The following is a 24584-nucleotide window of genomic DNA, read 5'->3' as shown; positions in this document are numbered from 1 at the left end:
CTCCCACCGCAGCAGGTAGAGGTATACAGGCAGCAGGAGGAGGAGGAGAAGGAGGAGGAGGAGGATGGACTGGAAATATAAAGCAATAATGGGGTTGGAAAAATCACAGTCAGCTGCTAGAATCACATTGAAACCAGATTCTATTACATGACTTTATTGTTAATTGATCATCTAGTCTTGTTTTTTATTACTTTTACAACATAAATGCAAACCGATTTGTGATTTGTGTGACATTGAGAAGTGATATATTATTCCCTTTTGACGTAGAATACAAATACCTGCACGGAGGCACAAGTAAAAAATGTCAAAGCAATTGTAAAATATGACGTGAAAGGGGAAGTCAAATGAAAGGGGAAGTCAAATGAAACACTTAGGTTAACCTTCTTGATACTTTTGCAAATCGATACAAATGTCCACAAAAGACAATCTTTTACAACATGAGCCGTTTCCTTTGAGAGTCACATTCCTATAGCTTGATTTGAGGGAAACGATCAAAGCTGAGTGCAACCAGGACAACGCTGATTACATCTGCCCGAGTAAGAAGTGTGAACTCCATCAGGCTCCTTATTTGCCACAGGGGGAATGACACTGGATGTTTTCCAGGCTGCAGCGTCATTAAATGAATCTAAATGAGGCTGAAGGGTTAGCATTGTGACAGAGGGCGTGGGCCTTTATTGTTCTCAGTTAATTATTGATACTCTGTCTGGTTAATCAACGACATGAACGACCCCACTGATCCCAGATAAAAGCTCCTCTGGTTTCAGCTGTGGGACCCGAGGGACCTCTGATAGGCAGTGAGTTTGACATTTTTCCATTAGGACCCACATGGTGATTGTGTTATTTAAAACAGACCATTGTTGGGTTATGTGTTGCTGTTGACCACAACCACTAATGAGAATGAGTTCATTTCCTCTTCATCACTCCTAAAACCAAGAAGATACAACACCAAAAGAGACCAACATGTTTTATCATTGTTTAATTCAAATTGAATTCAATAAACAAAAATGTATTGTTCATAATGCCCACAGTTCCTTCAGGTGACAATCTTTATCAATATGCAAACAAAATGCTTGTCGTTACAGCTCATAGAAAATAAAACACATTCGTCCATTAAAAATAAAATGCACAGCAATTAAAGGCAAGTGAATGTGGTGAACATCATATTGAGCAAATAACCACAAAATAACAGCAATAGGGACAAATTCTGCTATAATCTTTAGTCACATGTTGATCTAAAGAACTGGTAAAAATAACATGAATCATAAATAAATAATACCTTAATATTGGTATTATGAAATAGTGTTGGTATTACTGTACACACAGATAATAAATTAAAACCCTGTACATGTTTTTCCACACACGCATACTTACTATCATATACAAAATATTCAAATTAGTGATTCAATTCAGAACGAATTACCTGCTGTAAGTCTAACTTCACATCAGATCATGATCATGTGGACTCAAAAGTGTCCGACATGATAAGACATTCTTTGAACTATCGCCCAAACAACAATGTGCGTTTGTGACAAAAAGGCAGATTACAGCACACACAACTTCAAAAGCACTCGTTAGTACATTTCTGATAACCGGTACATTTATCTCAAGTACTATTTACACGGTGTCAGCTCATTCACTTCTGGTATACTGCATCATTGACATTGCAACCAAGCACACTGCAGAAGCGTATACTAGCATACAACACTTCTACACTTTCACATTTCGTTTTTAAAATCAAAAAGCTCAGATGATAATCATATCTTACAAAGTCTTTCCATCATGGCAGATGTTAACTCCTGCTGTGTTTTCAGTTCTTAAAACTAGGATGCTAGCAGAATTAACTAGCACGTTGGTTTGTATGCACTGCAATGAAAAATGGTATGGAAAGTATGCATGGAGGTCTGGGGTAGTAAACATTTAAAGAATGTTTTACACTTCAAAAATAACAAGTCTTGGAAAACAAAAGTAGTAATTGCAGAAAAATAGATAGTTTCACATTCATTTCATTTAAATAACATCTAGTTCCTAAAATCAAAGCTTTAAATGTCTAATTGTGCGATTAGTTTTTGACACTAACTACAGTGCGCCATGTGAAGTTGGGACGGCAAACAAATGTTTTAAGAGCTTACATTCTTATATTTTTTCAACTAATATATATAGTTGTTTGTGTGTTATTATAAAAGTAGGCATTACCCAGCTCAGGACTTTTTACTTTCTTAGAATGCTAATTGAAAGAAAACCTGAGAGGGCGAGGAGGTAGTTGAGCATGATTGTACAATACTGTTGGTCATTTCCTGTGCAAACATGGAGGAGACGCAACATTTACGTGGTAACAGCATGCAAAGCTGAGCCATGATGTTTTGTGAATTGCAGTTGCAGGATGTTAGTGGCTTCATATTGTTCTCAGCCAGCAGGCATCCTGGGATTGAGTCGGGTTCAGAGCGTACAGAGAGACCGGGTGAACGTTGATCAGCTGCTCGGCTTCTCTTTGATGCCACAGGCTTTCTTAATATCTTTAGGGTGTTCAAAGGCGGCTTGGAGAAACTGACCGAACAGGCGCTCCATGTAACTCTCGCCGAGGGGAAAGAAACCCTGCAGGAATGCAATGTGTCCGCCGTGGGCCGTCAGCAGCATGGCAACATTAGGCAGGCTCTGGATAGTGGTCAACGGGAGGGCTGAGTGAGCAGGAAATACAAAATTAGTGATTTTGTATTCCCTGATGATTAGTTAGCGTTGCTGAAACATTAGATGCTTGGCATTATTTGTAGCAGGAGGATTGAAAAATGAACTACGGCAGGGAAAAACCTAAAGTGCAACTACACAACTTTTGTAGCAGGAAAAAGGCCCCCTTTATAAATAGAAAAATGCAACCTACACACTTTTTTAGATACTGTGTGTAATGCTTAGATATAACATCTGGCGGAATTCATAAAAACTTTAGTTACATATGTTGATGAATACATCAATAATGATGTTACACATGTCATATTTAAAACAGACTTGTTAATTAGCTAAGATTTATAACACTTACTGGATTACATTGTCATGCATCTCAACTTGTAAACATAATCTATGGACATTTTACATTTACACATATCTATACATTCTTGTATTAGTGCTTAGTATTGAAACTTGAAGAATTATACAATCTTGATTTTTAAGTATTTACGTGAAAAGTTGCATCAAAGTAAAAACACATGGTCCCTCTTCTCCTGTTTTACACTCACCGCCTTGGGGAGAGAAGGGGTCATCAGCAGCGTTGAGACACATGATGGGTACCGCTGTATTTGGGAGTTTATGGTCTGGGCTGGCATCGTGGTAATAGTCCGTACAAGATTTATAACCAAACAGCAAAGAGGTGAAGCGTTCGTCAAACTCACGGATAGTCTGCGCCTAGAAGAGAAGGATGAAAAGACATGAATATGAGGAGGAATGGCCATCACACATTAACAGCATTGAGAAACTGGCGCTGTGTTTGAAGCGGGTCTTACCTTCAACACATAGTCAATGTCCACCACTTTCTCCAGAACCTTCCTGTGCCTGTGAGAAACAGGTTTTTTTTTGTTTTAACACAAGTTATTTAAACTACACCGAGGAATGGATGGAACTGCAACGTATCTGACCTGGTGACAGCCTGACACAGACCGTTGGTGAGGTACTTATTGAAGAGCAGCCAGTTTAGTGGTTCCTCCATCGAGGCGGCGGACTTCAGTGCATTCCAGGGGACGGAGATGGTGAAACCCGCCACCATCCCTGACTCTGTGCGCTTTCGGGCCAGGTAGTTCAATAATAACATGCTGTACAGGGTGAGAGAAGGGAAGTATACAGTTAAAGGACAACAGCAATTAGACAAAGTAAGGTAGGATCAATTTGACCATAAAATAACATTTTGGACAAATATTACAGCTTGCACCAACTCACCCTCCCAAAGACACACCAGCTCCAAGCACAGGGGCATGTGGGTAGAGTCCATTGACATGAAGCACCACGCGCTCAAGATCCGATGTATTGGCTGCACAGTAGGTGACAGGCGTCTGAAGAGAGCAAGAGGAGGAGAGTTACATGCTGTGTTCAAGTGCTAGATTTTGTGTTTGAACTGCGAAAACAGCTGGCATTATTTTATATTTGTCTAATTGTCAACAACAATTCTGTGAGTCGGGTCTCTCAATAATTTCCAACTTCCATGTCTTGATGGAGCATTTGGAAGTTCCACTTGTTCTTATTGGAGAAACAAAATCTTTGAAAGTGATTTAAAGATATATATTTCAAATTGTAAAACTAAAATCATAATAGAAAATAGTTTTCTTACTTTTTTCGGACATTGCAGATGTCAGTTTAAAGATACCGAAGTTATTACTGCCTTTATTAGGGAGTGTTTTCAGCCGATGATCAATACACAATTCGTGCTTGTTTGAGAATTTAAACAGCAGGATAGCATATGTTGGACAAAAAAATAAACATTAGTGCCCATGTTCATCCTTATGGAGAAACATGTCAACCTGTACAACAGAGAGGTTCATTGTAAAGACAACAACTATTAGACAACGATGGAGGTTTATGGCATAGAAGTACAGTAAAAGCTTCTTTAGGCTTTTCTTTGGGTACACTTGGCAATCCTTGTTCAATACTTTGTTGGTTTTTCATTGGATCTGTTGATATGGGTATTATTTGAAATAGCAGCAGGATTAAATGAGTGTTCATTAAGTAGTCAGGTACTTACCAACAACTCTTCCCCTCCCAGCCCTCTGTTGTTGAAGACCACAACTCTAAGAAAGAAAATGTCTTTAGGGTGTTTAAATTTCACTTAGATTTTGGCCCACAGGTTTAATCAATAGGGCAGGAGACAGTAGAGGAGCTGACCTGTAGCCGCGCCGGGTGGCCTGGTTAATAGCATGGCGCACATAGGACACCTTGCTGTTTCCTGTCAGGCCCGGGAGGATCAGTACTGTGGGGCGGATGGAGGATTCTGGGTACTCCGCACTCTGCCGATTGTCCACCCAGTCCAGAGAAATCTGACCACCATCGACTGTACGGATCAGCTCACTGAGGGAGGAAGGGAGGATTACTATTTCACATAGAAACACTGTATATAGATGTGGAAGAAAGATAACAAGACGACTACGTCAATCAGGTAAAAGTAACATATTAAACATAGGGGACCCGTGCAGGTGGTTTGTCCTACTTGCGATAGCAGACAGTTGGTTTGGACTTGAGGATGGCACAGACCAGGGTTTGAATGCGGCCCCCCCAGCACCACGGAGTGGGGATGAAGGGCTCGGACACCACAGGACAGTGCTTGTGGAGGAAAGCACTGAAAGCCTTGCTAGACACCAAGGCAGGAGTCTGAGAGGAAAATGAGTGAAGGAGTAAAACACAGGAGTATTTCAATTAGTACTTGTGACAAACAAGAGTGCATGCAAAACAGGGTAGGGGGGGGGCGGGGGATTAGAGAAATGTGCAGCTTCAAGAACAGGATTGGTCTGTTGTGTGGTAAACAGTATATGTTATACAAAACCTGGAAAACACAAAAAACGATGTAGGTTAATGTTTGCAGGTTCCAGTTGCTAAAAAGGAAATATTTGGTGTTTTCCTCAATTTTGCATCATTGTTAAATATATATTTGGGTTTGGGGAGTAATATTGTACCAAGGGATCACCTTGGGCTCAGAGTTTTTTTCGATCATGTAAAAGTTAATTATCAGATGAATCAAAAATGTATAGAACCGGCAAAAAGATTTGTAATGATGTAGTTTTCAACTACTTACACTCTTTTTTTAAGAGATCCATGACTCGCATAATTAATTTGAACAAACATTATTAAATGGTTCATAGATATGTTGAAAGACGTATTTTATATATGTTACTACTATGTTAAAGGTGGGGTAGGTAAGTTTGAGAAACCGGCTCGAGATACACTTTTTGTTATATTCCATGGAATGCTCTTAACATCCCGATAGCAATGAATATATTACAGTGCGGGTGGGAAACATCACATCCTCCACCCTGATTCTCAACACCGGTGCCCCTCAAGGCTGCGTGCTCAGCCCTCTCCTCTACTCCCTGTTCACTCACGACTGCGTGGCCACACACAGCTCCAACACCATCGTGAAGTTTGCTGATGACACGACCGTCATCGGCCAGATCACAGACGACGACGAGACGGCGTACAGAGAGGAGGTCGAAAACCTGACATCTTGGTGCCAGGATAACAACCTCCATCTCAACATCAGCAAAACAAAGGAGCTGATTGTGGATTACAGGAAGCAGCAGGGAGAGGGACACGCCCCCATCGCCATCAATGGGACTACGGTGGAGAGAGTCAAAAGCTTCAGGTTCCTTGGGGTCCACATCACTGAGGACCTGACATGGTCTCTTCACACCACCACCATCACCAAGAAAGCTCGACAGCGGCTCTTCTTCCTCCGCAGGCTGAGGAGGTTCAAAATGGATTCCAGGATACTCTGCAACTTCTACAGGTGCACGATAGAGAGTATCCTGACTGGCAGCATGACGGCCTGGTACGACAGCTGCACCGACCTCAATCGTAAGGCTTTACAGAGGGTGGTGAAAACTGCACAGCACATCACCAGGACGGAGCTGCCATCCATGGAGGACCTTTACTCCCAGCGGCTCAGGAAGAAATCCCTACGGATTATCAAAGACCCCCATCACCCCAGCCACAAACTGTTCTTTCTGTTGCCGTCTGGCAGACGTTACCGCAGCATCCTGGCAAAAACAAAAAGATTTTGAGACAGTTTCTTCCCGTGGGCAGTGAGACTGTTAAACAATTGAACTGCTGAAACAATTTCAAAACATTCATCTTCTACTTAGTAATATATATCTACTATCTAATATATATCATTCCAATAACTTGTATATAGACTCGTACTGCACTATTCCACATACTCACTTTATTTTAGAACTATTTTTCTTTTTGTATTACTTTTACTATCTGTATTATTATGTTGCATTGTTGGAGAAGCCTGTGACATAAGATTTTCAACGACATAATTACTCTGTAGCTATGTTAGTTTGACAATAAAGAACCTTGAACCTTGAACCTTGAAGTGCTTTGACAAAAAATCCATAAAAAAATGTCATCTGTGGAAGCCGTAGTACTGTAAAAAGCACGACCAATCATTTTAGCCGGCCCGGCTACTGGATGGCCTACCTGCCTGTCAGCCTTCCATCTGTGCACAAACTTATCTCGTGCCCTCATTGGTCATGTGCGCGTTCGTGTGTGTTGGAGGAGGGGCTCTGTAAGGAAGTGGCAGATTTTTTTCCGGCTGTGTATTTTCTAAATCTAGCGCACTCGAGCTGGTTTCTCCAAAATTACCTACCCCACCTTTAAATGTTGTTTCTCAATTTTGCATTTATTACCATGTTTTTCACCACTAATGAATGCTTCAAATGCTTCTTTTAAATGACAACTACAATATAGAGTTCCAGATGTTGTTAAATCTCCTTACCATTAATTTAAAGTGCTTTTTATATAATATATTCATTTTTGAATATGCTAGTCAAATAGTTTATATTTAGTTATAATATGAAGTGATGGTAAATAATCATTAGTTGCAGACCGAAACATAGGGCTTCATAAGTTACATCTACATTTAAGTGCCCTCAATTAAAAAATAAAACACAGTTAGCTAATGTACTACTATTATGTAACATTATATTCATAGGAAGTTACATTAGGATGTGGCAGGGGTCTTTAAGGTGACTTTTTGTGGAAAGTTATGTCACCTTATAGACACTCAGCTGTGTATTGCCTGATCAACAAAAACGTTTAAAAGAGAAGAAACTAGATAAATAAAATAACATTAAATAAGAAAAATAAGAATATTAATAACAAAGAAAAATAAAAACAGAATAATATAATACAAAAATGTAATTATATAAGAAACAACAGAGTCAACTCAAAATTAAATATAGAAAATAAAGGAATATGCAATAAACTAAAATAAAGTATAAAAAGCATTTAATAAATAAATATAAACAATATATTTAAATAGGAAAAGGGATGAGGGAAAATCCAAAAGAAAAGGTGTATTTAGTGCAGTCATACCTGCTAACCTTTACCCCAGTGACTGACCTGACACTTGCGGCCCCACAGATAGTATAGTGCGGCCGTAATGGAGCAGATGAGCACCGTGTGAGGTCTGGAAAGACAATCCCAATATGTTCTCCATAGGTCGAAATGAGATAAAAACATGGCTATTGTCTTAAGTAGTTAGCTTCAGAAGAGAGCTAACTTGCTAGCTAACGGTATGGACCGGTACATGACTCTTAAGCCGACACAGCGGAAAGACATAGATACGTGTAACGTTGGTTACACTAATGCCCGACAACATGCCTTCATCACCATCAGCTAACGGTATAGATGTGTTACAGCCGAGGACGTCCCATCACCTCTGACGCTAATGGGTGGGAAATAGCGGGTATCCACCTGCAGCCTTTTATTCAGCGGTGTTTCCTACAGCAGCTGCCGCTTCCTGGTTCTCAGACCATAATAGGAGATCGTATGTTAAGCTAAAGCGACTCCTCCAATGTCAGCGACCGCACAACGCTAAGGTCCGCCTTCACCAGACGGACAACAAACCCCACAATGCAGTTCTGTTGCCAATTCTTCTTCTTCTTCTCTTTAGGATTTTTGGCGTCTGCTCTATGGCAATTTGGTGAACTACTTCCACCTACTGGACTGCTGGTGTTGAGCAGGAAAATAACTGGAAAAATAATAATACTACAACAGAATTGTAGAAATGCAACTAAAATGTATCTCAGAAGAAGGTTAACTAAATTATAAGGTTAATTTAACACATTTGCCCTTGTTTTACTTTTTATTACTTCCTGTCTGTCTACATCCGTACTAGAATGTTAAAAAGTCAAAAAAACAATCCTTATCATAAAAGGTTGTGTAGCTGCTACTTTGTAGCAGTTTGACTGACAATTTCTTTTTTAAAGATAATGTTCATAGGTATCGATATGTTTGGCTATCTGACACTCAGTACGTATAAAATTCAGTAGGTCAGGGGCCGTTGTTGATGAGCATTTCCCCATTTTTCCTTTTTAATGAGGCTACTTATTGTTCTTAAATCATCATTATCACACTGGTGGTATAAACTAAGTTAATTCTTTTGGCACATTACAGAATTGAAATGTTTAAAATATTGTTACCGTTCTGTTTCTTATAAATGAAAGCAGAGTAAGAGTTATTATATGCTGCAGGCCTCAGACTCTTTACACCCACGGCAAGAAACAAATCCTTTAATCCTCGATGTTTCAGTCCACATTGGCTATGTTGAAACAAAGGCCATAACAAATAATAACATCTCAATATGTCATGCATACTCTTAACTGCTTAATTGCTGAAAAAGTACTGTATAGTTCGTAGAGAAAAAAACTTGGAGATAATCATAATCATTTATTCATGACAATAACAAAGCAAGCACAAAAGTTATTATTTTAATTTTTATTTTTATTTGATCACATAAATCTCTAAATATTTGGCTTTAAATGCAATACACCAGTCTCTTACAAAACAAGGTCTTTATTTTAATCTTTCTTGAATGACTTAATTTGATAATTGTTTTTACAACCAGCACATAACATCTAGTTGAGTGGGATTCCTGCAACCACCTCTGACTCAATACCACACTCATCATTTCCACGCTTGATCTTGAAGAAACCTGAAACAAGAAGACATCAAAACATGATTAACACTTCTTAACCATTCACTCTCAACATTGCATGATTATATGACAATGAAAGAATGTGTGACCAAGAAACAAGACGTCCTTAAACCCCGGTTCTGTGGTACCTTTATCTCCCCAGTCACTGTTCCAGGAGTTTGCAGCGAGCCAATAGGGCGTCCCATTCTCCTCCCCCCAACCGAGGATCTTAATGGCATGACCGCCGAGCATCTCTCCTGCCACATGCTGGTACACACCTACAGTAGAGGAACATACATTGCAATAACACAGCACTTACAAGACAATAGTGATTGTCTTTCTCCTTCTTAACATATACTACAGATTTGATAGAGAATAAGCTATGCTTTTAATCACGTGTATATGTTGTAGGACAGTTACATACACTAACCTTAATCTGTTTTGTTTTTTTGTGAAATACTGAATATTTGTTCTCAACACATAATGTGCAAATATAACAATCTGAGAAGGAAAAAACTTTCTTTATTTCGATTTCTCACCACACATGTCCACATTATGGCCTTAAATGATGATGAGTGGTCACATAATGCTTCGTTTTAAGGGGTCATGAGACAAAAAGGTAGGGAAATCCTATAGTATAATTATAATATGGAACTCGAAAAGCAAAAATAGTTTGCATGACAGTTATGTGTCTGACTAAATATGAAATACGCAAAATAAACCAGGTTTAAAGTTGATTTTCATTCTGAGATGAAGTCAAACTGCTTTAAATATAAATACTGAGGTTACTTGTCCTGCTTGTTTGCTGCTGTGTGTAGAGGAGAGGTTAGTGTGCATGCAGTTTGTTGTAGCTAATGTAGCGACAAAGTCAGATCTCACTCACCAGTCTTGTACAGCAGAAAATCTGCATACACCGAGAAAGCTGCCTCCACAGGCCCGTTCTTGTACAGCTCGGTCATGATCTGCTCCTGTTTGGACGGGACGCTGTATGTGTGCTTACCTGAAGAGGGAGACACAGTTAACAAAACCATGTAGAAAGAGAAGCTACTGTGAGTGGGAAAATTGATTGTTTGGGGGTCTGTACCAAAGTTTTTGTCCTTCTGATAGGACGGAGAGTATCCATCAGCGCACAGCTCCACACACTTAGGAGTCTCCTGTTCTCCCTGACACGGAGGACGGGTCCCGTTCACATGATGCTCACAGGCAGGGATGCTGTAGGGTCGGCAGCCTGTCAAACACACCGTCAATTGAATTATGATTTTCTTTAAACCCATTTGCAGCTGAATTTTTTTTATTTCTCATTTGTTCTCTGGGATATAAAGTTCAAAATCAGTCAAACTGGTCTTAATTACTTAGTCAGGGCACATGAGTATATTCACCATATTTTGGGAAAAATTTGATTTTTCAAATAATTTTCAAAAGATTTGTCCTGAATTTGCCACAATAATCAAAGTGTGATTTTTCATGTGATCAAAACATTTCAAAATTGTTCCATTAGATGCTTGCTAAAAGTTTTTTCATAGCAGATTTCAAGACGTAAGACCAATCAGAACTAATGCTGTGGCATATTTTCTAATAATACTTAATATCCATTTCAGTTCACAGCTTACCAACGTTGGAGTTATACAGGCCTCCTGTCACAAGCCCTTTTTTCACCCAGAACTCCCACGCAGCAGCTGGAAAACCACCGAAACAGCTGCATCCACAGGAGGATAAAAACACCATGAGCGTTGTTGTTTAATGTCCTCTAAAAAGACCTGGAATGAACTCATTTTGCTACTCATATACTCACCCCATGCCACATTCATCACAGCAGGAGAGCAGATCTTCAGCGGAGATCTCCAAAGAAACCTGACCACTGCTGTGGATACACAACCTGTCGGATATCGCCTCAACTGCCCCGAAGGCCTGTGGGGAAAGAACATTTGATTACTGGTTTAAGAATATGCTAGTTGGCTCTTAAATGCACTTTAATTGTCTTTTAATTCCCTTTAACCTGCAGCATTACAGCTTGCCCTGTCTAGCACACTGTTGTGTCCTTTTGTTGGCCTGTCTTACCCAGCAGGACCCGCAGGATCCCTGGTCCCTGATCTGTTTGATTGTGGGACAGTTTGGCCACTGCTGGCGCGGGTCGAAGCTGTCGGGAAGCCTTACGCCTTCAGTATTGTGAACCCTGAAGAAGAGAGGACAATCACTGATCTCTGCAGATAAGATGAACCTGCTGACTGTCACCTGTTTGGGCATGTGAGAGACTGCACACACACACATAAATCTGTGCCCTCTCACACTGATTAAACGTACACCTCTGGCAGCCTGGGTCCGTTCAGTATTGTCCCACACAGTCCCTTCACATAGCTGATGTCAATGTTGTAGAAGTTCTGCCCGGCCTGGATATAAAGAGATTAAGTTAAATGAGAGATTAAAGAAATCACAGCAATCTTGGACAGCAGGTTTCCTCAGGTGGCTGTGTGCTGAAAAGACAGTTATCAGAACAAATAACCCGAATTGACTTACTGTCCAGGTGGTGTTGGCTTTGTTAATAAGGTCCACCATCTCTGAGGAGGCATGAGGGCGGTGAGGTCGTGCCAAGGTGACAGAGACCGTCACAACGACACAAAGGAGAGCCAGAGGATGCATCCTGCAAACCAGATGACATGAAAAATGTTGTATTACTTAAACATATTTCTTCCTTAAAAGGGAGTTGCTGTTCATTAAACATTTCAGCATGAACATCACAAGGAAAGACAGTTTCATTTAGATCAGGATCTTCCTGTAATACCCCTGGAACCTCATGTTGTTTCTTCTCAAAATATGAATTCAACAACTCAACAAATATTGAGTAGAAGAATTCGAAGATGACGAAGCGGTACCTGTACAAGTCCAGCGCAACTACAGAATGCAAGATAGTAGCACATAATGCTTTTATATTATTATTATTATTAGCATCTATCTCTGTTCTTTTCAGAAACATGAATGAATTGCCACAGTGCCACAGTGCTGACATTTGAAACCAAATTGTTGTTTTTGATCAATTAAAAAAGAAATTACAAGGATGGAAATGGAGTCACAGAAGAAAGTGAATTTACATACAAATATCAGAGAAAAAAAGGATGGTATGAAAGTCTAGCAGCTTTAAAGAGAACAATTAAACACAATACAACACAAGAAAGACGATCTCTCAAATATACTGTAGGTCTTTTAGATTTACCTGCAGTTGTTTTTTATCAACGTTCTCCTGCAAATCCTTTCTGAAACTGAACTGAACACTAGTTCTCTCACTTTCTACCAGCAGTAAGTCATTCAATCACATGTCTTTGTGATAAATGCATTGTCAGTAAACATGTGACTGAAATAAAAGTCTTTCCAAAGGTTGACAGGTGATCTTAAAATGATGACCTGGCAACCATACAGAGAACATTTATGACTTAACATTATTGTTGACTCTATGAAAAGCACATCATATCAACCTTTGAACAATGCTGTAAAATTGTAGTCTATAGGCTCTATTAAAATATTCACCCACTTCAACAGGCTATTGTGTTGTTTGCACAATAACAATTCAGGCTGGTTAGATTATTTAACTTCTTTATTTGTCTCATATATGTACAAATAAAAAATGTCACATTACATAGCAATGTTTGTAGCTCTCCTTTGGTTCTGTACAAGGTAACTCTGTGCGAGCCTTTCAACTCACCAAAGCTGCGTTAAGGACACTTTAGCTAGCAGTCACAATATGTTTTTTTTTCAGATATGAAATGTATCAGAAATGACATTTGTTCTCCCTCATTCATTTAAAAAGTTCATGTCAAAACTACATAGGAATAGCTTTTTTTTTCTTTCTCCTATTTCAAAAGCCATAGAAATGAAACACAAAGACGTATAAGTGGTGAAATAAAGTTATAGTGTTGGAGGATGCAGATGCAACAGATTAACTGTAAAGTGCATGATTGTAACTTATATTTACTTTGAGTGTTTCTCCTGAAGAAACATAGTGAGATGGATATTAAACTAGCTTTAAATTTGACCTGAAAAATATAAGAGTTGACACAGAATCAAACAAAAACTTAATGGAATTAGTGACTGCCTTCTCTTAGATCCTTGAAAAGGGCAGTGTCATGTAATTTGCATTTACCAATTAATGGGAAAAATTACTACCTTCTGTTTTTAAATGTTAAAATATGCTGAATAACTTTATTCAAGGGGTCAAAATGTTACAAATGAAACAAAAAAAGAACAGAATCAACATAAACTAACAAGAAAACACCCTGAATTGTTTTAATGTGCGATTTATGCTGGTGAATATAACCACACAACATTTTGTGTAATTAATGTATCCAGATGCAGGATGGACTACTATAAATCACTGTCAAACAACCTAAAGAGATCAGCCTGCTACAAGAAACCCTCCATAGTTTAAATATGTCCATGTTCCTCTGAAGGCTGTAGTAAGGAGGGCATTGTTTCAGATTCTAGATAGGAAGGAACTGGACATCCAGAGAGTGGGCAAAAAGGGGCTTTCTGAGTCTGTGGGCCCCGGTGAGGTTACGGTCAATGGGTTCACTGTCCCTTCATGTCCCCGGTGCCCTGTGCCTGTACTGCGGTGGTGCTGAGGTACTGCCAGCTGAGAGCGGCCAGCAGCATGGCAGCAGACAGATACACGGGCGACAGGTGGGCGGTCCTGGAGGGCAGGTTGCTCTGTGACACGGCCGACTTCTCCCGGATTAGAGCCAGGATGCGCAGGGTCTTGTCCCGGGTCGGGTCTGAGTGGGAGACCTTCTGTAGAATCTGCAGAGAGGGAGAACGGGATGTTAAGCGTCACTCAAGTACAATCATGTGAAACACGTTAGCTGGGAGGCTGGATTAAGAACATACACTAGAGTAGAAAGACATACAAAATAAAACAATAAAATATATTTTACTTACAAAACATAAGAAGAAATAATAAAATAATATCCATACAAAATTGCACTCAGTGTGGGTATGTTATGTCTGTGTCAGAAAACTTTTACACGTTTACCACAGGGTGTCACTAAAGCACAGTTTGCATTCAAACTGAGAAGTTTTATTATTGCAAAAAAAATTGAAAGACTTGTTTTGCAGAACACCAGAACTAACTGACTGGGTTTAACGTTTGACTGAAACTGTGTTTCCTGTAAAAACGGAAGGAGTAGAAAGAACAGAACGAAATGGAAATTTAAGTGGGATAAACATTTTTTACTGAATTAAAATCTTGGGAGAAAAGCACAATTTTTTTTAAAGGCCACCAATATGGTGAAAGCAGGGCAGCAAACACGACGACACACCCACCTCCTGGTTGTACTGGGCGATGATGGTCTGCACGGCTCTCATGTTGGTGGCCTCCATCATGAGCGTGACCGCCTGCCCCTTCCTGATCTTCACCACTCCCTGGAACAACCTGGGGTTGTTGTAGCAAGTCGACAGAGTAGCTATTGCCATCACCTGATCAGGAGAGGATAAACATGTAGTTGAAGGAAAGGACTTAAAGAAATAATGATATTTGTCTTGTTGGTAAAGTTTGCTATCTTTTCTACTCTATTGTTGTCTCCTTTTTTCTCATCAACAATATTGCATGTTGGTCAAGTAGCAGTTAGCATTTAATGATGCGATGCCGTTTTATCTCATCTTAGTCATGGAAAAGGAAGTACACTGAAAGGTAGTAAATGTAAAATGGACAGTATTTATATAGCATTTTTATAAGCATTTATCCATTCTTTGCGACTTCTCAAAGTCATTATTCACGAATCCAAACTTTGACATGCAAAGTGCAATCAGCTCAGGCAAGCTAACATTCAACCACTTCTATAAGAAGCAACTTTGGGTTAAGTATCTTGCCCAAGGATTCATCGAAATGTTGTTTGCAGGAGCTGGGATCGAACCCATAACCTACCTCACAGCCACAGTAATAAGTCATAAGTCAGTGTGTACCTGTGGAATGGCACAGAAGTTGAAGACGCTCTGGTTTTGCAGGCGGGACAGGTAGGCGATAACATCGGGGACGTGTCGCAGAGCGTCAGTGACCAGAAAGTTGAGACAGGAGAGAGCCGAGTCCAGCTTCTCAGGCTGAGTAAAGTCCTCCAGACGACCTGCAAACTGACTCCAAGCCTGCACGGGGACACGAGATATTAACACATCACATATGGTACTGTTTTGTTTTTTTAAATCAATATTCAGTAAACCTCTAAGCAACATCAGCAAGAAGTCAAAAGGAATCATGTTAGTTTTTATTTTTATTAAGAGACACAATATACATAAAACATGTTTGAGACACTAGCTGACTTAAAAATGTTGGTCTTTGTTTGTAAAATCTGTATATTCTGCATTTCTGTTACTATCAAATTGCAAATCTGTGGTGATCAGTCAAACAAACACTCAAACCAGGACAGAGGACAGGTTCTTACCTCTTGAGGCCAGAAGGCGCGTCCCACCTGAATGTCCTCCAGATAATCTCGGATGATGTTCGTCTTCTGGAGGAACAGGCCCATGGAGTTAGCAATCTCGGTGTCGTGCCCCACCTCGGGGTCCTCCAGCTGGGACGCAGAGAACAGCTGAGACAGGCCGATACCAACCAGCCCCGCCACGTAATGGCAATACTGCACAGAGGATAACAGAAGACCACATGGAATCAGCTTCATTGTCCAAGCATGATATGTATTCTGGTTTATGATTAAGCAAACACAGTTATTCTAACATCCAAAGATTTTAAAACATTTATTCAATATTGTCAAAGTCATAGACAAACAGTTGGTTTTATAGAACGTTTTACGTGGTGTATTGTAAGACTGCATCAAAATCAAGTTACCATAATGACTTAAACACATCGGTAAGACAGAATGAAGCTGCAGAGATACAAGTCAATATTGCATATGTGACCAGAGGCCTGTACTACGAAGCTGGTTCAACCTAACCTGGATATGTTTGAGTTAGCCGGTTGGCCGAATCCAAAACATACGCGCTCTGGCTAAACTGTACTACGACGCTGGTTATCAAGTGGATCGCTCAAGCCAGCCGTGTCCTATCTAGTTAGGTGCGCGTTCACATGAAAGGGGTGGTATTTGGAGCATTCGACCAATCTCAAACACGGACAAGCGTACTGACAGCGCAGCGTCATACTTCCTGAATGAAAAGTGAACTTTAATATTAGTCAAATATGAAGAAGTTAAACTTTAAACATCCATGACTTAAACACTTTATCCAGGATAAAAGCCACATAGCTGCACCTGCAAGGTGAATACAGCTGGTAAAAGAAAAAGTGTTTGAATGCGTACATTAACAGGTTTATGAAATCACTGCCCCGTCCAAGACACGAGTGGATCTGACTTTAATTAGGAGAATTTGACTCGAGTGTTTCGTCAACTTAATGTGTTGCTTAAAATAATACTTCTGCATACAGTATGTGACACCGAGTGTTGCACGGCCAGATACGGCTCAAGAAGCTGACTCAAATAAGGAAATATATGATACATTATGATGTGATATGATATGAATGATAATGGGACACATCGACGTCTGCACTCACAGTGCCGCGGACTGTACTTAATGTTACTCTGATCCGGTTACTTATGTCGTGGCAGATATTAAGTAAGCTTTCTTAACGCTAATATTATAATAGTCAGATTGCTCTGAAGATGGGAGGGGATATTCTATTAATCTTCACGTTCACACAGTCAGTTGATTTTTGACGGCCGTCTTTCCTGCAACGGCAGTTTTTCTGTATTTCCTCTATCCTGTAATATGAATTGATCGCTTTAAACTCCGCACACGGAGCTCTGATTGGTCAGCAGGCGGTGCTTTCACTGAGTTGATCTCTTAGCCTGCCACCTAACCTGCTCCGGAGCAGGTTTGCCGCTCAGCATAAGTTACCATGGAAATCTAGCCTGCTAAAAAGAGAACCAGCGTCGTAGGACTGGAAAGCCCGAGATTTCCCTGAAGTTAGCCGGCTAAGCGAAAATCCAGCTTCGTAGTACAGGCCTCTGCTCTATCGAAATCTCATTGACCCGAAGACACATTTTGAGTTGTATACACTGTTGGAAGGAGGAGATTCCTAGCTTTCTAATGATATCAGGATTGTTGTTGTACTCCAAATATTAAGCAAAATATGTCACATTATATAATGACTGTCACCGAGTCATCATTTTGAGAAAAAGGCCTTCAAAGTTTCCTCTTCTCTGGAATCCATCGATCTGATTGATTATTAGCGGAGCAAATGATCAAAATAGTCTGGAGGGAAAATATTTTCGTTTGGATTACTGGTCTGGGGGAAGCTTGTGCGTGTGCGTGTGCGTGTGCGTGTGCGTGTGCGTGTGCGTGTGCGTGTGCGTGTGCGTGTGTGTGTGTATTTTTGCATTTGTGTGTATTGTGTTTGTTTCCCGGGGAAAACACTCACGAGAAACACCGGCTGTTGTGACGTTAAGTTACTCCGTTCTCCGCTTGTAATTATGCCGTTACAAGCTTCAAAGTTGTATTTATCATCTGAATTTGCCGAAACAAGTTTAATATTCTGAAAGCCAAGACTTTGTTTATTTGAAATCAGATGAAAACAAACTGTAACGGACCCTGCCGTGTTATCTATGATTACTATACGCCTTACATTAATAATTTCAGCCGGAGGGAGGGGGAGGGCGGCGCTACGGAAGAGCAGATTGCGAGTGAGGGGTGCCTGTCATCTTCCCTTTACAAGCTTCAAGAATGTATTTATCGTGTGATTTTGAAAATAAAAGTTTCATATTCTGAAAGCCAAGACTTTGTTTATTTAAAATCAAACAAAACACCCGAACCCCGAAAAACTATTTTTTTACGCAAATCCACGTTTATTTTGAAATGAGCCGTTTCGATAGAGCGGGTCACATATAGAAAAATAAAATAGCATATATTTTTTCATATCTTATGTTACGGAAAGTGCAGGGTATTATAAACTGTGTTAGATATCTGTTTGTGTTGTAAGGATATGTACTTTTGCCATTTAGTACAAGTCATTTTTATACTCCTGTCATTTATCTAACATTTTTGCTGTTATTTTAAGATAAGGTTGATATTTACCAGGTCCCACTCCTTCATGGATCCCACTTTCTTTTCCAGGAACTCAGCCATTCCTACTCCCATACGGTGGCAGATATCTGAGATGACGTCTCGGTATTCCTTAGCGAGGTTTCTGAACTCCACTGATATCTGGAATGCAAGTACATAGAAAGATTGTAGTAACAGATACAAGTGACAAAGATTTCACTTCAGATTTTTCTATCGAATACCAGCCTAGACATTTATAAAAGGAACTACATCAGTAAATGACACTCTTGAGAGCCTAGTATATTTCAGGCCGTTCCAAATAAAACCATGCCGAGCTACTGACCGTGGGGAAATCTGCCAGAACCTGTCGGTCTTTCTCTTGGCTCTCGGTGAAGCACCACTCATCCTGGTACAGGAAGGTGTGGAAATCATTCAGCATGGGGACCTTCTTGTCCATAGGAATCGTCATGTCGTCCTCCACTGTGTCCAGCGCTCGCAGCACCAGGTAGAAAATACAAACTGCATGCCTGGATCAGAAAGATAGGAGAAGGCTTTTAGTGTCTTTTCACATGCTGACTGAAAAGACGCATGTCCTTGAATCAAAAGACAAAAATAGCAGGCGTGTCAAAGAGGTCGTCACAGGTCAGGGTAGTCTATATGTAGAGGATTCTTTCCGACCGAGAGAATATAAAGTGGACACCCACAAACTTAGGATGTGTATTTTATGTTTAATAACTTACTCATTAAATGTCCATCTGTGTTTGTTTAATTAAGTGTGACATTGAGACATGAGCAGATAAGCTGATCAATCATTCTGTTGATCTGTTGAGGTAGATCAACAGAAAAAATAAATGTACTGTATAAAGTGCTTTGTCATACTGAATCTAAATACATCCTCACAGATATGTAGCCTTATTTCCTTGGTAAATGACAGCAAACTATTGCCAACTGTGCGTTTGTATTGGTACAATAAATTACTTAAATCATTAAGTCCTGCAGTGGACTTTGGTTTGTTGAGGCTGATGCCTGTTGATTGATAAGCTATCATGTGCAAAATGTCTAAATAACACAGTCTGCAAACACAGTCTTGTGTCAGACACGGTTGCAACTCCACAGGTGATACCGTCATTATCAAAGACAAATGCACCACACAACATAATGGATGCAATCCGAGTATTATGTTTAAACTGCTGATAGTGGTGTTGACGATGTTAATCACTTTAATGTGTCTTTTGCACATTATGCACATGTGTTACTCCCAGCCAACGCCCATCTGCCCTTCAGGAAGAAAACATGCCCGCAGACACACCCCTCCACCTGGAGCCAAGGCCTGCAGTCGAATAGTCCAAAAATCAGCTACTATCGTCTATTCCTATCGTCTATTCCTTAGCCTCTGTGTGAAACGTCACGGGGTTAAGGAATAGTGGATAGGATAATTCAAAAGGATTTAGGAGAAGAGACTACGGTGCCTTGAGAATCGACTGCACTTTCACTATCCGACGTATTTATGATGCGCCAGCGGACGTCATGAATACGCGTCTGCTGCGGTCTGCTGTGGGGAAAGTGCAGTTTTCTATACAGCAGACCAGGGGCGTCGCCTGGACCTGAAAACATTCGGGGCTTAGCCCACAGTGGCGGCGGCACTACAGTGGCATTTTTACTGCAACACTCCCCAGCACACGCACACAGTACACCCGCGACTGTTACAATGAATGCTCGATAATCAGCTCACGGCATATAGGCAGGGGTAAAGTGGTATTTTTTATGAGTGGGGACCTCACCTCCTCTAGGGGGGTCTGGGGGGATGCTCCCCCGGGAAGATTTTTTTTTAAATATTTAAGTTAAAAGCATCAATCTGGTGCACTTTGAGAGCAAAATGAAGAGAACTATGGATACCTCTCTCAACACCCATATGAAGCAGAACTGTAAACAGATGTACTTTTTCTTTATGGATATTTTACTAATCACTCCCATTTAAACTCTATTCTTGTTTTACTGCCATATAGTATTTCATAACTGTTTTTCCTTTATTCTCTTATTTTTTTTATAACTATAATGATCATATGAAGGTGTGCCGCGGAAATAATCTTTTGAATAATTTGTGACCAAACCGTTAGAGACCCACTGAGATAACTTAGACTAAAGTTATGTATCTAAACACTCAGAGAGTCCTTTAGCTCACCTGAGTCTCTCAGTCTGAGAGGAGAGGACTCTCCTCCAGCTTGTTGTGGAACAAACAGCTCCATATGTCCGTTAGTGCAGCTAGCTAACCAGATGCTAACAACACGTCCATGCTGGCACCGGTCCCTCCCTCCCCCTCTCTCCCTCTCTCCCTCTCTCCCTCTCTCCCTCTCTCCCTCTCTCCCTCTCTCCCTCTCTCTCTCTCTCTCCCTCTCTCTCTATCACACTAAATGCGCTATTGCCACACACACACACAGAGCCGAGTTTGAATGACACAAGCACACGTTTATTTCCATGCAACTCTCTGATTGGTCTGGTGTCATGCCTCTGTTGCATTCACTGAACACGGGAAATTACAGTGCTGCCGTCCTCTTTTGTGTCATGATGAGGTTCACGTAAAGCACGGTTAATGTATTATATTATTGAGGGAGAATTGTCCGGGGCTACAGAAAAAACATTCGGGGCTAAAGCCCCGGATGCCCAGGCCAGGCGACGCCACTGCAGCAGACTACATGGATGTTTAATAAGAACGGACTATTGTAAACTCATCTAGAGACTCTGCACCGTGCACCGTGCTTTATGAACGTGGACAACAGAGAAACATATTCTGCATGACTCACCTCAACTCCCCGTCCAGCGCTTGTATGACAGCTGCAAAACTGCGACTGGTTTGGTTCAGATACAGATAGCAGGTCCGCAGACTCTCACTCATGGATTCCTGGCAAGAGAGACAGGAGAAGGTCGAGTATCGGTAAAAACATGCGGGTCTGAGGGCGCTGGAGGGACGGGCGGCCTCCTGCAGGGCCCGCTCCCCCAGTCTCCAGCACGAGAGGAGGGACCGAGGAGCGGACCCGCAGCCGCGCGGCGCCACCGACAGAGAGCGCTTGAACACGGACAGAGAGAAGGTACACTTGCAGCAAGCTCCGGCCATACGGACACCCTGCGCGACCGACCCTGCAACTATGAAACGCCTCTGTGCATGTCGACGCTACGGCTGGTGGGGAAGTTTGAAACATGTATCCCAGAGGACAAGTGAGCGGAGGGTCGGGTGAGGCGAGGAACTCCACTGACTTCCCAGCAGTCTCCCTCACTGCGTAGCATGCTGCGTAGAGGAGCGGGTCTGCGCAGAGCGTTTGTAGATCTGCTGTTATGATTTTACTGCTCCTCCCACCTTTACCCAAAAACAACACCAGCTGCGTGTTTCACAACTTGCTGCAGTTTACAGTTAGGAAATAAGGCTAAAACTCAACATGCACTTCTGTTTTAAACCCTTCTGAATCACAGCGGAAGGTTACATTAAAGAATAGAGGGTTTTGTGAGTGGAAAACGCATAATATTAAAAATAGCACTCAGTCGACTGCAGTTGCTACTGCGTATGTTGACCATTTTTATCTCAACTTTATTTATAAGAGGTGCACTGACAAACTATGCTCTACAAGTAAAGTAGCGACTCGTTTAAGATGTTTCACATTGAAATACATTATACATCAATTACCTATTACCTTACGTAATATTAATAATCAACCACATTTATTTTTTAAATATTGAAAAAAATGTTAAAGATATAAGTGTTAATCCTACTGAGGCAAATTTGCTTGGTGAGAATAAACTGTTTTATTTGTGTTTGATAACGACAAGTTTGCTGCGAAAAATACATGGATAGCAGTGTATAGTGTGGACACCTGGTGGCAGACAGTGGGAAGTACAGTAGGATGTATGAGTGGAGTCAGGTGTTGAAGTCAAATCTGTGATCTGTCAGATTCTGTGAAACTGGAGGGTTAACAGTGGTAAAATATTGATGCTTTTTTCGAAATATAAACAGCTGAAATGACTGACTATTACTATAACTAAAATGAATGACAATCTAAATGTTATAGGGTCACAACTTTTGCAACAGCCTCATAGACCTGGTGGTCAGAGGTTAGTAAACCTTTGCATGAAAATGTTAGCATATTATCAAGTCATAAATCTGGCAGATCACAGAAAATTGGACAAACAGCTGGTACTAATACATCTATGGCTGATGGAAACTAAATGCACATCTAGATGTCTGGGTTGGATTTGGCACTGTAGTAGTAGCATCTATAATAAGTATTACTTACTGAACAAAGACACCATTTGTCTACTACAGGAAAGTGAGGGCTTGTGTTGTGTCAAAGCGCTTGTTTCCAGCACTATCTTTGTATTCCTATTATTAGGTTAACTTCACTTTGCAGGGATATCCTTTTGTTAACCTTTTGTCTGGGTCATTTAATAATACTCCCTACCAGGATAAACTAACTGTTAACTTAAAACCATGATACAGTATTTGCAGACTCTCTCTCTCTCTCTCTGGGTCACATTGGTGTTAAAACATTGGGATTAGCCGGTAAACATGCGCACATCATCTCTCCCTGCTGTTGAACCCGCCAAGCTCTTTATGTAACGTAAATCCCAAGTCAATGGTCATATCAACCTGTGCACACCTGAGCCAACACAGAGTGAGAGATCTCATTAGTGCATCTAGCAGAGTCTGTTTCCATCAACTCATGGAGAAGCAAAACCGAGCATGCCTCTGTGGGTTTCTGTTTCACTCCAACCTGTTTGTGGTGATGCTCTTAAATGAGGAACATCATGTGCTATAGGCTACTTGATCCGAAAGGCACATTTGAAAATGAAATCCTGTAGGCAATACAACCTGCACACTGTCTTCATATGACCGTAGTGTTATGTAGAAATGAAAGTTATTCTCAGTATGTTCAATAAAAGGGTTTACTCACATAATCCAACTTTCGCATCACAGTGCTGCATCCCCCCATTTTAAATTTAAATAGGTTGAATATCTCTTCCGGGTGCCCCAGTGACTTCAGGATGTCCATGTTGCTTCAGGTTTTCTGCTGTTACTCTAACAAACTGATGTGTAAACCTGCAGAGATGTTCACCCATCAAAGCGAAGCGTCCCGAGATGCAGCAGCACCAAGGAAAAAATGCGTCTCTCAGTACCAAACGTCGTCTGATCGACCGAAGCCTCTGATTGGCTGACGAGTCATGGGCATAGCGGCCAGTGTCCAATGAGCGAGCAGAGTGGCTGGTGTGATGCCCCGCCTCAGCGGAGTGACAGTGGAGCACGGCTTCTGATTGGTCCTTATTCTTCCGAATGGGAAACCATACCTGCTCATTTAAATTATGTAATACTAGACTGATACCTGTTGGTTGTGATCTAACTCTTTGACACAGCGTGTTAGCCATCATCTGATATATAACTATAAGCTTTGTCTCTTTGAAAACGTTTGTTCTATTGATTTGAATAGAAAACCGTTTCTTTGTATATACATATTTTGTCTGGTAGGCTTTTATGCCTTTTGGTCTGACTGTGATGCGATGTGTTTTTTTGTCTTTTTACAGATACATATACTAATAATAATAATAATAATAAAGCTTTTATTTATATAGCACTTTTCATACAACACATGCAGCTCAAAGTGCTTTACAAAATGACATATCACAAGTTAAAAACAAACAACAAGAAATTCCCCTCAGATTATTTGTTAAGAACTTTAAAAGGTACATGCAGCAAAATATACCATTGTATCAGGTTAATCGACACAAAGAGGTCAAATGTATGATACTATAAATATAAAGTTTATTGTTTTTTTAGTCAGGTAATAAAAAGGAGCTGAGGATTGTTCTAAGGGAGCTGAGGTGGAATATTAAGGAGGCTCAAGCAGTG

The 24584-nt window shown here is 40.6% G+C and overlaps 3 protein-coding genes across 6 annotated transcripts; all 3 read right to left on the bottom strand.

The window, feature by feature from the left end:
- Nucleotides 1-960: 960 nt before the first annotated feature.
- Nucleotides 961-8595, bottom strand: LOC117493579 (phospholipase ABHD3-like). Of its 3 annotated transcripts, none has more exons than XM_034144206.1 (9): nucleotides 8095-8595; nucleotides 5183-5343; nucleotides 4861-5043; nucleotides 4721-4766; nucleotides 3922-4034; nucleotides 3624-3797; nucleotides 3492-3540; nucleotides 3228-3393; nucleotides 961-2675 (listed from the first exon to the last, which is right to left on the bottom strand). In XM_034144206.1, the coding sequence occupies exons 1-9, from the start codon at nucleotides 8212-8214 to the stop codon at nucleotides 2470-2472; spliced, it is 1218 nt and encodes a 405-aa protein (XP_034000097.1). In that variant the 5' UTR covers nucleotides 8215-8595; the 3' UTR covers nucleotides 961-2469. The 3 variants fall into 3 exon arrangements, with proteins under 3 accessions (XP_034000097.1, XP_034000098.1, XP_034000099.1); XM_034144207.1 differs by having other exon boundaries at nucleotides 8356-8595; XM_034144208.1 differs by having other exon boundaries at nucleotides 8365-8595.
- Nucleotides 8596-9454: 859 nt separating this feature from the next.
- Nucleotides 9455-12987, bottom strand: LOC117492239 (cathepsin B-like). The gene is made up of 10 exons (XM_034142382.1): nucleotides 12879-12987; nucleotides 12185-12308; nucleotides 11972-12057; nucleotides 11729-11843; nucleotides 11463-11578; nucleotides 11281-11366; nucleotides 10755-10898; nucleotides 10554-10670; nucleotides 9820-9948; nucleotides 9455-9688 (listed from the first exon to the last, which is right to left on the bottom strand). Exons 2-10 carry the CDS (start codon nucleotides 12305-12307, stop codon nucleotides 9612-9614), a joined length of 993 nt encoding a protein of 330 aa, XP_033998273.1. The 5' UTR covers nucleotide 12308; nucleotides 12879-12987; the 3' UTR covers nucleotides 9455-9611.
- Nucleotides 12988-13238: 251 nt separating this feature from the next.
- Nucleotides 13239-24108, bottom strand: fdft1 (farnesyl-diphosphate farnesyltransferase 1). 2 transcript variants are annotated; one of them, XM_034143493.1, is made up of 8 exons: nucleotides 23635-24108; nucleotides 21496-21593; nucleotides 19038-19221; nucleotides 18728-18856; nucleotides 16090-16281; nucleotides 15617-15793; nucleotides 14978-15130; nucleotides 13239-14455 (listed from the first exon to the last, which is right to left on the bottom strand). In XM_034143493.1, the coding sequence occupies exons 1-8, from the start codon at nucleotides 23731-23733 to the stop codon at nucleotides 14228-14230; spliced, it is 1260 nt and encodes a 419-aa protein (XP_033999384.1). In that variant the 5' UTR covers nucleotides 23734-24108; the 3' UTR covers nucleotides 13239-14227. The 2 variants fall into 2 exon arrangements, with proteins under 2 accessions (XP_033999384.1, XP_033999383.1); XM_034143492.1 differs by lacking the exon at nucleotides 23635-24108 and having other exon boundaries at nucleotides 21496-22345.
- Between the last annotated feature and the right edge of the window lie 476 nt (nucleotides 24109-24584).

Source organism: Trematomus bernacchii, unplaced genomic scaffold (assembly GCF_902827165.1).
Source record: "Trematomus bernacchii unplaced genomic scaffold, fTreBer1.1, whole genome shotgun sequence".
NCBI lineage: Eukaryota > Metazoa > Chordata > Actinopteri > Perciformes > Nototheniidae > Trematomus > Trematomus bernacchii.
This window is presented reverse-complemented; position numbering and strand designations above follow the sequence as displayed.